The sequence below is a fragment of the Athene noctua genome, chromosome 7 (genome assembly GCF_965140245.1).
Source record: "Athene noctua chromosome 7, bAthNoc1.hap1.1, whole genome shotgun sequence".
Lineage (NCBI taxonomy): Eukaryota > Metazoa > Chordata > Aves > Strigiformes > Strigidae > Athene > Athene noctua.
In genome coordinates, this window is record NC_134043.1 from 12,738,622 (window position 1) to 12,754,291 (window position 15,670).

Sequence of the window (15,670 nt, forward strand, 5' to 3'; positions counted from 1 at the left end):
TCACCCATCTTTGGCTGATTGTCAATCGGCCTCCTTTTCAAAAGAGCTGCGGTTTAGTAACGGAGCTCCTTGAGTTCTCCTCTATAGTAACTTCTAACTGTCGCTGGCCGATTTCCACCAGGCTTAATGTACGCACACAGAACTCGGCACATGCTTGACACCGCATAAATAAGATACGTGTTTGGTGTTTTCTGATGGGGCAGCAAGGGTCACTGCCGATGGGGGGGATGTACAATGATGACGTAGCTGTCACCAGAAAAAGTGCTGAGATGACACCAGCTGCTAGACTAATTTCACTCATTTCCAGACAAATCAACTGGGCATGTTTCAACAATAAATGACAATACAAAAATGGAAGTTTGCAAATCTCATTACTAATCCCAAAGTGAGGTTCCTATTTTAAAACTAGTTTACCAATACAAGAATAATTTTCTGCCTGTGCTGCTCTTCAAGTTCACTGCTTTCCTACCGTATCATACAGTTTTAGTCTGTTGGCTCAAATCTCAGATGAAAGCAGCTTATTTCCTTGCTAACGCCTTTAATTTCTTCTTCCATCTGTTACTACTTCACTATCCAAGTGCTTGCAGCATTGCAAGGAGTGTTGGGGAAGAGGTAACATACCTCTCTGGACTTTCAGGTTCTCCAGAGCTTCACTCAGGAGCAAGGTAATCAGGAGGATGGCACTGAAGCACATTAACACTCCCCAACCTCAAGCCTGCCTTCTCGAAGCAGGATAAGCTGTTTTAAGTAAACACCTATGGCAACCCCAGATACTAGTGGGGTATCACCACACTCCCTACCCCTAAGATAGTGTCTGTGAATGCCAGTGATCCAGCTGTGGTAAAGTGATCACTTGGATCTTACAGCCAGGCATAAGTTGCTATTGCTGGATATAAATTTTGCCCTTTCAGACTCCAGGCTTTCTCCTCGTGCTTCAAGAAAAGCTCGGCCAGGCCAAGGAATTGAGCTCTCTGTCAGCTACAGCAAGGGGTGCAACGTTAACTGACTCTGGAGTTGAGTAACAGAGGTGGAGGGTAGACTGGCAAAAAGAGAAAAGTTGTTTTCAGAGGACACTCGAAATGAGACAGGGAAGCGGTGAGGCAGGGAGTCGAGAAACGTGGGTGGCATGGAGATGTGGGAGAGGAAGACAGGTGCAGGTGAGCAGATGGGCCACGGCAGGAGATTCAGGTTTTTTCTGAACGTAGAAAAGCTCAAGCAAAAATTTATATCCTTGAGACCACAGGAAAAGACCCTTTCTGAGCATCCTTCTCACAGTGAGAGAAGGGGGGAACTGCCAAAGCTGTGCACTTGCTTAAGCAAGTAACTTGCTTAAGCCTCGCAAGGGATGGAGGGTCTGCATGTTTGAATAAGCAACTTTGCATCTCCAAGTTAGTATCTTGGCCTGTCAGGAAGAAACTGTGTTCCCTGTTGGGCTTTTGTAGAACTGAGCGTGGGAACATCTCAATCCTGACTGACTACGCACAACTGTAGCATATGTTCAGAAGATGATACATTAATCTGAATAATTTCCAGAGTCCTTATCCTGTATAAACAGAGTGCATGGTATTACAACCTGCTACACAATTTAACAGCTTATGATAGCATCTACTATAATGCTGAGAAGTAGTGATTACTTAATTAGAGGCTGCCTAAAGGTTTGTGATAAGTGCATACGTGTGTAATTTTAATTTTTCTAGTTCTTCTGAACTGTTTGTCTTTCAACCCTAAAATTCTCTTGACCTTTTGTAAATGTTTTGAAGGAAAAAAGATAAACATTTTGAATTTACGTAAACAGGAGTTCAAAAATTATAGACACACCTATTAGTTAAGATTTACACATTTCTATGGGAAAAAAAACCCTTAATATTCTTTATTTTCAGGTGAACCTAGTCCCAAGAGGTTAAATAAATTGCACAAAGTCACTGAGGGAGGTAGTGGCAGTGTCAGAAGTGGGGTTACAGCTCCAAGCGCTCCCAGCTCTCACGGTGAACTTAAATCATCTCTGTTAGTCAAGAATTTGCATGGCTAACAAGCCAGTTATATTTAAAATAGCTTTTTTTTTCTTGTCCCATTGACTCCCCTGGGACATGAAGGCAGTAAAACGTTGTTAGAAGGGCACCACGTGGGGACTAAATTAGTGAAAGCTGCAGCCAGAGATAAAACTGAGATTTGCAGGAAGTAAATCCAGTCAGTGCAAAGGGAAACCAAAGTGGAGGAATATAGGTGTTTCAAAAGGAGAAGAAGAGATGAGGAGATGGAGTACAAGACACAGTATGGACAGCACCAGAGGTTGGAGAGAGAGCTGCACGCGAGGGACTGGTGCCAAAAAAGTCTCTGTGGTGCCAAACTCCTCGGAGATGACAGTGAGGTGTACCTTCATGAGTACAGCAAAATAATGAAGCCATGTGGCTTGCTTTATGTATCGTCAGCCAGCTGAAGGCAAAACCGAGCAGAGAGAACTCAGAGACAAGTTAGGACGCGATTTATATCACCAAAGTTTAATCTGGAAATTGCCCACTGTGAAGCAGCTCATTGTTGCTATTTCTTCTCAGTCACTGCAGGGGGAGCAGACATGTCCAGCCACATTTATACGCCTCGGTTTTCGATGACAAAGGTGGGGAAGACAAACCCTTAGGCTCTGTCCACTGGATTTAAACACAACTTTTAAATCAGTTTTCCCCAAGGAAAAATATCCAGCCTGAGATGCTGGCAGTAGTTGTGATTGTCGGTGGTGGAGTCACAGGAGAAGCACAGAGATAAAGGTCTGAAAGGATCCTCTGAAGGTCATTCAGAAAATTCAGCTTCAGTTTTCTTTGCAGCAAAGGAAACTGTAATATATCAGATTGCTGATCCCTGTTTTTAAAGGGAAAGTAAAAGCTTTCTCTGATTTAGACTAATTAAACCCAAAGCCTTTCATCTTTTTTTTTTTTTTAAAAAAAAACCTTGTTTACTAAACATCTTTATAATTCTATTGCTCCTTTCTCTCGACCTTTTTTTTTCCTATGTCTTTCTTAAAGCTTGAAGCTGGAGGTATTATTCAAGATGGGACTTTAGCTGGGAAACTAGACTAATAATTAGTGTGCTTCCTGGTTCTTGGATGATAATGCCAATTCCCATGAAAAAAAAAAAAGATACGTTGAATCAGTGAATTTATGTTGAGTGCAGCCCAGCTTCATCACAAGTGCTTAAAACTCCAAATCAGGACCCTGAAATTATGGCACTGGCTAAGAACCTGTGACTTTCTAACAATTCTGCACTCTAAAAAAATTGCATCTGATTTTAGAGGTTTTAGAGAAACCTGTGTCCATAATCACAAGAGCTAAGATTATATTCACTGGAATGAACTGTTCCTGCTAACACAGCATCAGCAGAAGTGTGAGCAAGGTCATAAAAATCATCAGCAGAATATCCAGTTTATTTCCTTGCTCTCTTTTAAAAGCCTTCTCTGCTGATTCAGTCATAAGGGCCTGTGCTGGGCAAAAGAGTTTCTTTCATGGAACAATAGTGTTTAATTCTCAAGGGCTTTACAAGTCTGAAGCCACCTCATAATGTCACATAAAGTATCTCACTAGTAATAAATGCAGATGTTAGAAAAAAATACAGCATTATCCCAATGGCTCTTGTTGCAGCAGGGCCCAGCATGATCTCCTGCATAAAGAACATCATATTTCTGAAAAGTAATCTTCACACTGCATCTCAATTAGTTTGAAAAGCGACATGTTGTTAATGCATTTTTATTTACAGGGCCATCAGCATTGTGGGCTTATGGAAATAACACAAGTGAGCTTTTCTGATGATCGTGTCCCAAGCCATTCCAACAGTGACGGGCTCTCTTTGGGGCTTTTCTGCTTACTTTAGTCCCTCTCTGGTAGAAGCAGCTGATCTGGAAAGCCACATGAATATACTCCTAGTACACATAATCCCTTTATTTCCCTACATGACTGTAATTGAACACATTGGCAGACTTTGTTTGTATTTAAATATTTTCATAGAAGGGAAAGTCATTCCAAGCTGATCACTTCATGAGGCCAAAAATTTCATTAGGAGCCATTTAAACAATCACAATAAATAAGAAAATCGTTATTTGCTAGTACAGTTGTGCCATAAACACTGTAATTTATCTTCAAGGAACTCTTGGTCCCTAAAAGAATTTATCTTTGTTTATGATTATAGCCACAACAAACTTACTTGAATAAGAAAAAAGAAACATATATGGCTTTGTAATCCACAGTTAGGATGTTCTATTTGAAATTTAATTCTGAAGGATAGAAAGGTTTCTTAGGACTGAAGGGATTATTAGGTACTGTAATATCTAATAAGATTATAAGATGGAGATGGTAGCTCACTATAATAGAAACCCGCTAAGACATAGGAATATCCCAAGACATAGGACCAGCAGAACTTTCTGGGTATCAAATCCAGTCCCCAGGTACTGCAGGCAGCTGGATCACATAATCCATTTAATATATATTGTGAGCTTCATGTTAAAACTAGGTATGGTTTTGTTCCTGTAATTTTTACACCCTCACTATGCAGGTGGATAAAGAACACCTAATTGGTAGTCTAAATTATTCATGGCCAATTTATATCCACTTGCTCATATGCTAAGATTACCTACCTTTAATATTTCTGCTAACTGATGTATTTACAAAGAGTAATCAAACCGCTTCTTGGTCTTCAGCTGCTAGACTAAACGAGCTGTGTATGCACACTTTCCTTTCATGAAAGGTTCTCCAGTCTCCTCATCCTAGCAGCCCTTTTTCTGTTCCCATTTCATTAAGAATCCATCTTTCTTCAACATGATGGATGAGAATCATGTGTTTTATTCCCAAAAAAACCTTATTGGCATCCTATACAAGGACAATCATGCTTCCCTTGCTCTTCTGGAAATCTCTCTCCTATTGCATTTTAGAGTTTCAGTTGCCTTTTTGATGCCCACACTGCACTGGGGCAAATGGTTAGAATTTTTCTGTCTTGTTGCTCATTTCCTGCAGAATTTCTTCTGCTGCTGGCTCTCATACAGAATCATCTGAATCACAGAATCATCTAGGTTGGAAAAGACCTTGAAGATCATCTAGTCCAACCATTATACCTTGGTCTTGGTCTTGCTCTTCAAGGACATTCAGTTCTTGCTGTGGGATATTTTGAACTTTCTCTACACCAATGATACCTCCTAACTTTGTGACTTTAATGCATTTTAATGATGAGACACCTCTGTTTTCCAAATGAGTCATTAATGAAAATAACAATAATAATAATCAGTCTTAAGGCTTACATTTTGGCAGGTCTGAATAATTCCCTTTCAACACAGCTCAGCTTCTCCTAACACTGTGCATGCCTTGCAGTTCCTCTGTAAATCTCAGACTTCTCCAGGTAGGAGATATAATTTTATACACGGCTCCTCATCAGCTACTTTATTGAAGTCCAGGCAGTCAGATTTCTCTTCTTTGTCTAGCTAATTAATTACTGTATCAAAGAAAGCTATTGAATTAGTCTGGTATTATCTAGCCCTAGTAAATGCCAATTCCATTTTATTCTGTTTTCCAGTAACTGTCATGACTTCTATAATTCTCTCCTCCCACATTCTTTCCTAAAGCCTGACATAAAACGTTGATGTACACAAAGCAAAATATATTGTGCTTTTTGAGTGAAATCCATGTTTTATTTGTCTTTTGTATAGGTTAGTTATGTAAACTGATACGTATTTTTGACTAGCAGGTAGTGTTCAGCAGCAGTCATAAACATACTGGATGCCTCGCTATATTCACTAGCAGAAATGTATGTGCATCCTTTTTTATTCTAAATATTGCTAGTACCACCTTTTAAAAGAATCAGAGCATAAATTCAGCAGGCTGATCTGACTGAGACATGGCCCCACATGAAACAGGGTCTTTTTCCGAACAGGCTTGTACTCCAACTCAAACATGATATATGTTGCAGAAAACCAGAGGACAACGTGTACAGTGACCTGACTTGCAAGGTGATCACAGGCATTGGGCATGGAAGAAATACAGGTTTTGAAGAAAAAGAGAAGAGTTGGGGAGGATTTGGCTGAGAGGTAGTGGATGATTGTTCTAGATAGAGATAAATTACACATGGTATTGTCTTCTTTGTGCTTAATTTTTAATTATGTTGTGGGCAGTGCACAAACTGAAAGAAGAGCTGGTAAGAAACTAAATCGAGACTTGAATTTCAAGTCCACCACTGACCCACAGACTTTGCGTGTCCTTGGGCAAAATGCTTTTTCTCTTTTTTTTTTTTTTTTTCCTCTCACTGCCTCATCTGTAAAACAGAGATAACACTACTTCTTTTTTCCCAACCTGACTATTTACATAATAAAAGCTTTTCCATGCATGACAGTCTCTTATATATTTGTACAGCATCTAGCATAATGAGGACCTGGATCTCAGGACTACAATACAAACAATACACAACAATTAAGATTATACATCCATCCAAAATATACCTAATGCACCTAATACTGCGGTACCTCGCTGGAGAGACATGACTTTATTAAACGGTGAACTCTAACTCTGATGCTATGACTTGTGCAGTCCCTCCTTTCGTTCTGCTCTCTCACCTAAGGAAGGCTTTCTCAGAGAGGTAGGTTTTAGGAAAGTTAGGAGTCCTATGGCTATCTTTTTATGGCTTCCTGCAGGTGGAAGGTGTGATGGACCCCAAAGTCCTAAGGGACGTGCAGGGAGCTGGGCAGCATCACGCAGAGGCTCTGTGTTTCTGCAGCAGCTCTCCCGTGGGCCCATTCTCCTCCTGCTGTACCAGGGAAGGTCTGCCTTGAAGGCAGCTTGTTTCTCCTCAGAAAGGGGAAAAAAAAAAAAAAAAAGCCTCAGCATACAGTGTCTTGAAAGGACAGGGCTGTCCTTTCCCTCTCAGTAAGCAAATCCCACATGCTTGGAGACGTCTCAGTACATTTTGAGATTGCAATAGGAAACCTTGGACCTGATCATCCTGTTCCATGTCCACGGGCTGGGCTACAGTAACATGTCCCCTCAGCAGCAACCTAGAGGCTACAGGGTGGGAGCTTCATTATTATGCTGCACATTTTCCTAGAAATGTTGAGAGTTTATGCTCAGCTTGGAGAAAGACAGATTCCCAGGCCAGAATTTTTGGGAAGTGGGAAGCTTTTTCTCTATAACCGATAGGGCAAAGAGATAATGCCAGAATACTGCTCTTGTCGGAGATCAAGCCGGGTCTGTGCTGCAATTTCTCTGCACGCCGAGAGAAGTAAAATGGAGGGTGCTTGGCTGGCCTAGAGCTGGTGAGTCCAGGCCTTGAGGCTGGTTTGGCTCTGCAGCTACTTGGCATGAAGAGGAGTAAAGCATGCATAAATTAGGGGCTCTTAAGGCCAGTTTCCTTGTTTGGTCCCAGATCTGTAACTGAGGACACTTAATGACTGCAGCAGTAAACCAGTCCCTCCCCATACATAGGTGACACTTTTTAATGTTTCCCTTGTGCTGGCAGATACATACACTATTACATATTTAATCGTGGCTAAAAGACACAGACACTTAAAAAAAACCCTAATTTCATTGCCCCCGCCCCCTGTCTCTTCACAAGTTTTTTACAAGCAAAAAGGAACAACAAAAGTGATGCTAACTGTATTATTAATAATACGTAGTTAGTAACTGATTAATTTGTTTTCATGTACTGTGCAAGGAAGATTGCATTGTGTTGCTATTGTTGTTTTATGGGAACTGAGACTAGCTATCAGGTGCCTGTTACAAATGTTAGGCACAAAATTAAACACCCACACATACTGAAAGGACCATCAACACGACAGGAAGAATTATTCATTCTGCAAGCAGAAAGATGACAAAGCAGAGGAGTGACAAATGCTCTAGATAAATCCAGAGCTCCAGTGTAATACATGGGATAAGGACCTCTTTTTCCAAGTAAAGACTCCCAACTCTTGCAGTTTCTTACTTCTCCATAATTTAGCTGTGCACATATTTGGCATTTGGAGTGTGACGGATTTACACATTTGCTACCAAATGAGCTGCAAGAGCTAATCAGCTCACGCAGAATTGCACATATTAATGAAGAAGGCTCTTCTGCATGCCTGCGATGTAGACACCCACTTAACTGGGGCACCAGAGACTAATTTGAAAAGATTTTGTTCACGTAGAAGCTTTTTCCCAATGATGAATGCTTGCAGGGAATCATGTGCTGTAGAGAGGGAGGAAGCAGTATCTGCAAAATCTGACTAAATGGTTCTCATTACTGAGTGATGGAAGAGCAACAGTAAAGATAATTTATTAGTGGCTCAAAGCTAATGAGAATAATTAGCACTATGATGCTTTCTAAGCAAACACAGAATAACTGTTCCTTAAGGAGCACCGTCTCCCACGAGTGCTCTGGGCAGGAGGACAGAGGACTTCTGGGGGCAGGAATCTTACAAACCAAGGACCAGGTCCAGTGGCTGGGTGGAAACACCCAGACATCCTCCTGGATTTCATTATGGGCCAGCATTGGAGCTGTAAATCCCTAAATTTTTGGCTAACAGAACATCTTTTTTCTGACCTCAAAACCAGCTACACTGGGCTGATGAATTGTACACAGTTTACAGTTCAGCTTAACTCCTTGGAAACCACAGCCTGGAAATTGCTCCCTTAGATACTGAGATTTTTTGCAACATTGCATCACAGAGTGTCTGCCAAAACCTTGGCAAAAGCCAAGCCAGTAGAGGGTGCTTCATAAGGAGTATTTCAGCGGCGCTGGTCAGTCAGGCATTCCAGGAGTCCTGGTTGCCAGCAGATAAAATGGGATTTGGAGTCATTTCCTTTGTTGAAACACCAGGTACCCTCCTTCCTTAATCAGTAAATAAAAGCAGGACGCACAGAGAAAGCATACCATCTTCTCATGACTAGCCAAAGAAAATAACGGGAGAAATTTTGATTTTCAATCAGTTCCAGCACAGAGCAGTTATGTACACAGCCAGATTAGCCAAAGGGCTGCACACCCGCGGTTCCAGTGGAGCCATGGAACGCTCAGGGATGCTGGGCTGCCAAAGGCAAAGGAAATGCCAGCGTTTGGCCCTGATGCTCAGCACCTGCCGATAAAAGCTAATTCCCCCCCTCCCCCCTTCTCAGTTTTCAGAATTTACTCCTGCAATCCCAGTGTATCATTACAAACCCAATCACACTAAAGTAAGCCTATTAAATTAAAATGAGATGCACGTGGACAACAGTCCCCGCTCCCCTGAGCGTCGTTTTGAGCAAATGGCTTGTTTCATAATTTGTAAAATGCAGTTGGCAGGGGCTTAGTATTATTCTAGGAAATCCATACAGGCAACATTTCTTTCTTGTAATATAGCACTATCAAGAATATCAAGAGTGATTTTGCTTTTTATTTTTTAAAAGGAAAACAGACTAAGAAAACACCTGTATGCTAAGTCACCAGGTCCAGACTTCTCTTTTGAAAAGCAGTTAGCCTCTAAAATCAAAATCACCCATGAAGAAATTTCAAAAGCACCCATGAAGCAATTCCATCTGAATTCAGTCTGAATTCCATCTTCTGTCTGAAGCATTCTCTTAGAGCTTACTCATGATGGGAGTTGCATCTGCTTTTTTACTCACAAATTAAATGGGGAGTAAAATCTTTTTTGACCATTAATATCAATCCATCTTTGCGAATGACTATTAAGAGAATTCCAAGTCAGCAAGATTTGAGGACCTAGTTTGGCCTGCGTGGGAGTTTAGAAAGATTCCCAAGGCTGTTTCACCCAACTGCAACTAGTTAGGAGGGGTTTGGGGGTCAGTGGGGCTACCAGGTCCAGAATGCAATTTTGCAGGGGGAGGGAAGAGGAAACGGAGATTTACTAAATTCCTTTTCTTGATTCAGATTGGAAAGCAAGTCTCTTCCAGTCCCTCCTGTAGGAGTTGCTCTAGTGTGAACAAATAAGGATGTAGTTATTGGATCAGAGATAGATGGATAACTCCTTTACAACAAAGCCAAATTATCCCAGGGGACTGGGATATAAACTTAGGCTTATTTTGTAACTCCAGCCTGGGTTTCCCATATGCCAGAGTATTCCTCACCTGGGATCTTGTCTGGGCTCTCTTTTCCCTCTTTTTGGTGGATGAAACAAATCCAACATCTCAGGCTCTTTCATTAGATAGAAAAAACATTTCCTATACAGCTGCTACTAGTCTGCCCACAACACTTGGTCCTGCTACCCTTCATCTCTTGGTCCAATTACACAACAGAAATAACACAGACCTCCAGGCTTGTTTAAACCAACACAGAGGAACAAAGTGATACATAACCCTGCTCAGCCTCTCCACTGTGTACACATTTTACCCCTCCTCAACAGGACTTAATCTGTTTAGGGTTAACAGTGTAGCGGATGTTCAAGACCTTTGAATCACACCTTAAAAGGGCTGAAAGACCAAACCCATAATTGCAAGAGCAGAATCTCTGATTCACTGCAAACCATTTGTTATCAGCAATTAAGTTTCTTGCTGATAAATGATTCATGATTTGAAAGCCCATATGACTCACTTTTCACCATGGCAGAAATTCCTATGGGGTTATGAACGCCTGGGCTATGCATCTACTACGAAGGGCTGGAAAGTCTCAATGTGTGAAATACCCAACTGTTTAATTACACAAAATAAGAGCTCGTACATATAAGATACTTTTCATTCACAGTTTGTAGAAAAAAAAATTGAAAAGTATTTCAATTTCAACTTGACTGATGTAAACATAAACTGACCTCTGTAGCAAATACAAACACCAATTTTTGTTTTACTGGAGGCAACAGAATTACAACAGTGTAACTGAGACCCAGACCTGGTCTACTAATTAAAGGGCTTGGAAGCAAAGCTCCTAGCTCATGGTACACTCTAGTTCACAGTAACTAAGGCTTTTGTCAGCCATTTGATGTACTCGTTTATGGTGTTCAAAACTGTATTTTTCAAAAACCATTCAGACTATAAACCAGATGAGTCATGACCCTGTAACAGAAGGTAAATTATTCTCCAATATTTTATATTTGTGCATTAACACATGATTAGCCAAGAAAAAAAAAAAAAGAATGCCCAAGTCCAAGAAGTAACTGACAAAAGACTGAAGGGAAAAATGAGAATCCTTAATTTTAATTTTATTATGGTGTAACCAGCTGTAAGGAATTACTGGTCTGAAGCACAGTGTGCAATTGTCCTATCCTAAACATTTACTAAAGCCTAATTCAGAGTGATCCTGACAAGTGATGTCATCACTGGCAAGCTATGATTTTTTGTTCTTTTTTTTGGAAGAAGTCTATGTTTCTCAGCAATTAGCACCAACATAGGCACAGCCTATGCACAGAAATGCTCAAGCATTTCTGGAGACTGTATTTCTTTAATGCCAGCTACTTTGACTCTGTGATCAAAAAAAATTGAGTGAGTTCTGGACTTACCAAACTTGATAGTTTGCTGGTAAGCAAAAGAACTCCTGTTTGAAATCAAATGGCATCAATATGTATTATTTCCTAAATGTAGGGCAGAATTGCTTGCTACTAATGCAAGGATAGCTTGAAAGAAAGAATTACCATGATATTATGCAAAAGTACTCAACACAACATGAAGTAACTACGCTAACAGAAAAGAAGAAAAACCCACAGACTTAATAAATTAAGCTACTTTCACACTAGGATATTATGTACTACCAGGCAGCTGATTTTTGGAGTGAAGAGACTCATCAGGTGCCTAATAAGAGAAGATACTTGGCACAGCTCCATCACCGTTCGAACTGATGCCATGGTTAACAAGCTGGCTACCATACAAGGCCAATCAGGCTATCGGTATTCCAGATTACTCACTAATGGCTTCAGCAGTTTAACAAGTGCCAAAAGTACAGTGCCATTAATTGGGCAAGAGAGAAGAAGGAAAAAATATCGAGAAAGGAGGTCAGATGCCATTCGCCTCCTGAGCAGCACAGTGCTGAGTTGACCATTAGCACGGCCTTCACCCAACTAGCAGAAGGCAGACTGAGGAGCAAGAGGAGGATTTCAGACCCAAGGCACAGTTCTTCACTGTAAAAAGCTGTTTTGTCTGCCCACTGAGTGCCAAGGCAGATGGAGGCCAACCCTCACACGGCCAAACACCCGCTGTGCTGCCCAGCACACCTGGACACCAGGCTGCCCCCAGCAAAGGGGCAGCGGGCACTCCTCCTGAGTGCACTGCCTCTTCCTACACCATCAACACTTACCGTCGTTCACCCAGCAGGGAAGATGCTGAACAAGGCTGATTAATGATAAAAATACTTGTCTTTTTTAAAATTTATTTTTAGTTCAAAGTGAATCACAACTTCCTGCTTCCTGCCCCTCCCTCTCCCCTCCTGTGAAGACATAGCTACGTCCAGATCTTTTTTCTTTTTTTTTTTTCTAAGCATCAAGAGTGTAACACATTTCAACTCCTGCTAATACAGGTTTTACAGTGATGATTTTGTCAGAGAGAGATTGTTTATGCAACTCCTTAAAGAGCAAAAAGGAAAAATCCCACATACAAATGCAGATAAACTTTTGGAATGTAAACACATAACATACATAATTACTCCATCAAAAGTATTATGTATTTATCAAAACAGTTGAACAGAACACTTTCCAATACATATTTGATATGGCCCGATCATAATTTCAAGGGAGACTGTATACCCTATAAGGGTAACTGTATACCCCATAAGATAATCACTCCTGCTATAACTTACAGATACTTTTAACAATATTGATGCCAAAAAAGGAGGGTTAGTTTAATTTTACCCATGCTCTGCTGATTTTTGATACTTGGCTTAATTCACTCAATACATTCTATAAAGGTATGTAAACAGTCCTCATTTCAGGACCAGAGAGATTTAAATGAAATCCAACAGATCTGGACTGGTCAATGTTAATGTCTTCATTAACTCAGATACCGTATTTATCCCTGAGCACCTTAAAATTGTTCCCCCAAATCTCACTGAAGAACATGTAACTATTTCACAAGAATGTAAAACTGCATTTGAATAAATCTGTCTACATGTCCCATTTTCCTTCACTAGTTTAAAAAAAAATCCAGAATCAAACCAAAAAACATGTCCCCTCCCCTTTGTTTTTTACATGTACTGCAATACCTTAAAAAAAAAAAATAATCACCCTATCAAATGACATCACCTACAGACACACTACAGACTACAAAAATATTGCATAGGAGTGTCAGTGGGCATAGTCTCACAACATGAGAGAAAATGCTAAGTTTTCTTTAAAACATTATGGCAACATTCTAATTTATTTTCCTTTTAAAAATCAAGTGGTTTCACTTTATTTCAAAATTGTACAAAATGGCCATGGCTGTTTATAAAAAAAAGTCTCTGTCTTGAGAATATGTGAAGTCTCAGGTGCATTAACAAAAGACCTGGAACCATTCACAGTGCAGCGGAAAGCTTCTTTTGAGGCAGAAACTACAATTCATCCTTCTTCTTTCCTACTCTTTCATGGTCTCTTTCTCTCAGGGTTCGCATGAAAGTGGTAAATCCAGACTCCTGTTTTTGAAGAAAGAAAAATATGGGTCATGTTTTGACAAACAAACTAAAACAATGTGTCAAGAACAGTTTTTAGTTTCTGTATGCCACGGCAGAATATAAACTAAGGAATGGTTATTGCTTCTGCATTGCCTCATTGTGCAGTGCTCTGGCCCAGTGCTGCTCTGCTGCAATGCAAGGGGAAAACAGCTATGCAGATTCTACATGTCAAACTTCAAAGAGAAGGGACACTCACAGGACAAAGTAAAATCTGTCCCTTAGAAGTGCCATTGATGCCTTTTTGTTCAAAACACTCAAAGACATTTTCAAGCTGCATTTGTATGCTACCTGTGTCATTTTGACAGCAGTTAGTGGATCATTTGTTGGCTATATACACATTTGCCACTGTTCTTCATCCCTTAACAGTTTTGCTCATGATCTTCCTCCTTTCCCACGCATCCAGATGACGGGAATGACATTTTCTCAAGTTACTATAAAAATTATTGTCAAACAGTTCCAAACCTGGATGCCTAGATGCCAACCTCTGTATTTCAGTGGTTTACAATTTCTGATTATCTAAGGCCGTTGGATGCCAGCAGTTTCCTTTTCCAAAGAAAGTTCTGAACACAACTCGCAGGCACTTCAAAAGGCTCAGACAGGTGAAGCTGTGAACACCTGTGTTTGAACACAGTCTCCAGGTACACCAACACTACAGTCGTCTAAGTAACACTGATCCCACCCAATGTGACTATTTTTACTTTTAAGCAATCCTGAAACACACCAGTCAAAACTGGTGAAAAAGAGGGAAAATACAGAGAGGTAGAAAATAACAGAAGTCAAAGTTCGATTTTAAAAACCAAACAAACAAAAAATTAAAATAAACCAAAAACAAACCCCAAAGCTGGGAAGCTTTTGAGAAAGCTGAACAACAACACACTCTTCTAAATCTATACACTATTCTTCTACTGAAATAAAACATGAAGTGACAAGTTTTGGCCATATGTGGAGACATCTGGCAATCAACAGCCCTCAAGAAAGGTCCCAGTTTTCAAAGCTGTGTGTCTAGAAGTCATTTAAAGTACACTTGGGTCAGAGAGTGTCCTGATTCTTCCTTGCTCAAGTTGATTGGGGTGAAATGCACTAAAATCTCTACTCTGGAACTGCAGTTCTCTTGGAGGTGTGGAGGACCCCTTACAGGCTACAGCTGGGTGTCCTGCTCTTCCCCATAGCCAGTTCTCCAGAATGGGGTGGTAAGGAGCTGAGAGCTCCTGCTCTACCGGCCATGGCTCCTGCTGTCACATGTCATGTTGCTCCCACGGCAGCTGAAATCGCCTCTCTTCTTCTCTGCCCACATGAAATGATGATATACCAGGTGGACCACCCTGAACCAAATGCTCATGGACATCTGATTTAGCACCAGAATCAGGAACAGAAAACATGTCCCCCAACTCCCACTGCTCTCTCCTGAGATTTCTTTTGCAAAGGAGGAGGTGGTTGGCCAACGTGGTTCAAAAGGTGTTGTCAGGCTGATGAGAAGTCCTTTAACAGTGCAATCCCTTGTTACTGAAACAGATTTGTGAAGAGACCTGGAAACTCCACAGAAGGCACTGTGCTGAGCACTGCCTCCAGCGTTACCATGATAGGAGAACACAAAATCTAATTTGATGCTGCACAAGCAGAAGACCACAGGTCCCTGGAGAGGTGGAGGGGGAACACAGCTGCCAGCAGCAGAGAAATTGTGATGCTCCTGTTGGGTAATTTAATTCCACCCAAGAAAGGGTTGGCTGCATGTAGGGGATTAGTCAGTCCACTTTCCAGCACAGGGATAATCATCTCCCCACTGCTGTGGCCTCAGAGCACTCCCGTCTTGCTAAATTCTTTTTATCAGCCACCACAAATCCTCCCTTTCATATATCATTTCTATAAACATGGGTTAGAAATACAAAAATTGTGCCTGAAATTTTACTTAATTATTGGCTACTGCACCCATCTTTACTTTTAAGAAAAGATCCACAATTGGAACTAAACACAGTATCCATAACAACACCTGGATCAGCACCCATAAAGTGGTAATTACTGGGGTCCTAATGCTGGAGAAAACTGGGAGGCGAAGCTCCATAAAGACTTCCCCTAAGATCCTGACTGACAAAGAACCTCAGAATTTGGCTTTCTTCTT

General features: G+C 40.9%; 1 protein-coding gene across 1 annotated transcript in view; it reads right to left on the bottom strand.

Moving 5' to 3' along the window:
* Positions 1-11,711: 11,711 nt before the first annotated feature.
* Positions 11,712-15,670, bottom strand: part of PDIA5 (protein disulfide isomerase family A member 5) — a 103,322-nt gene continuing 99,363 nt past the window's right edge. The window contains exon 17 of the mRNA XM_074910492.1: positions 11,712-13,515. Within this exon, the coding sequence (XP_074766593.1) occupies positions 13,435-13,515 (81 nt within the window). The 3' untranslated portion in view covers positions 11,712-13,434. The remainder of the gene's footprint in view (positions 13,516-15,670) is intronic.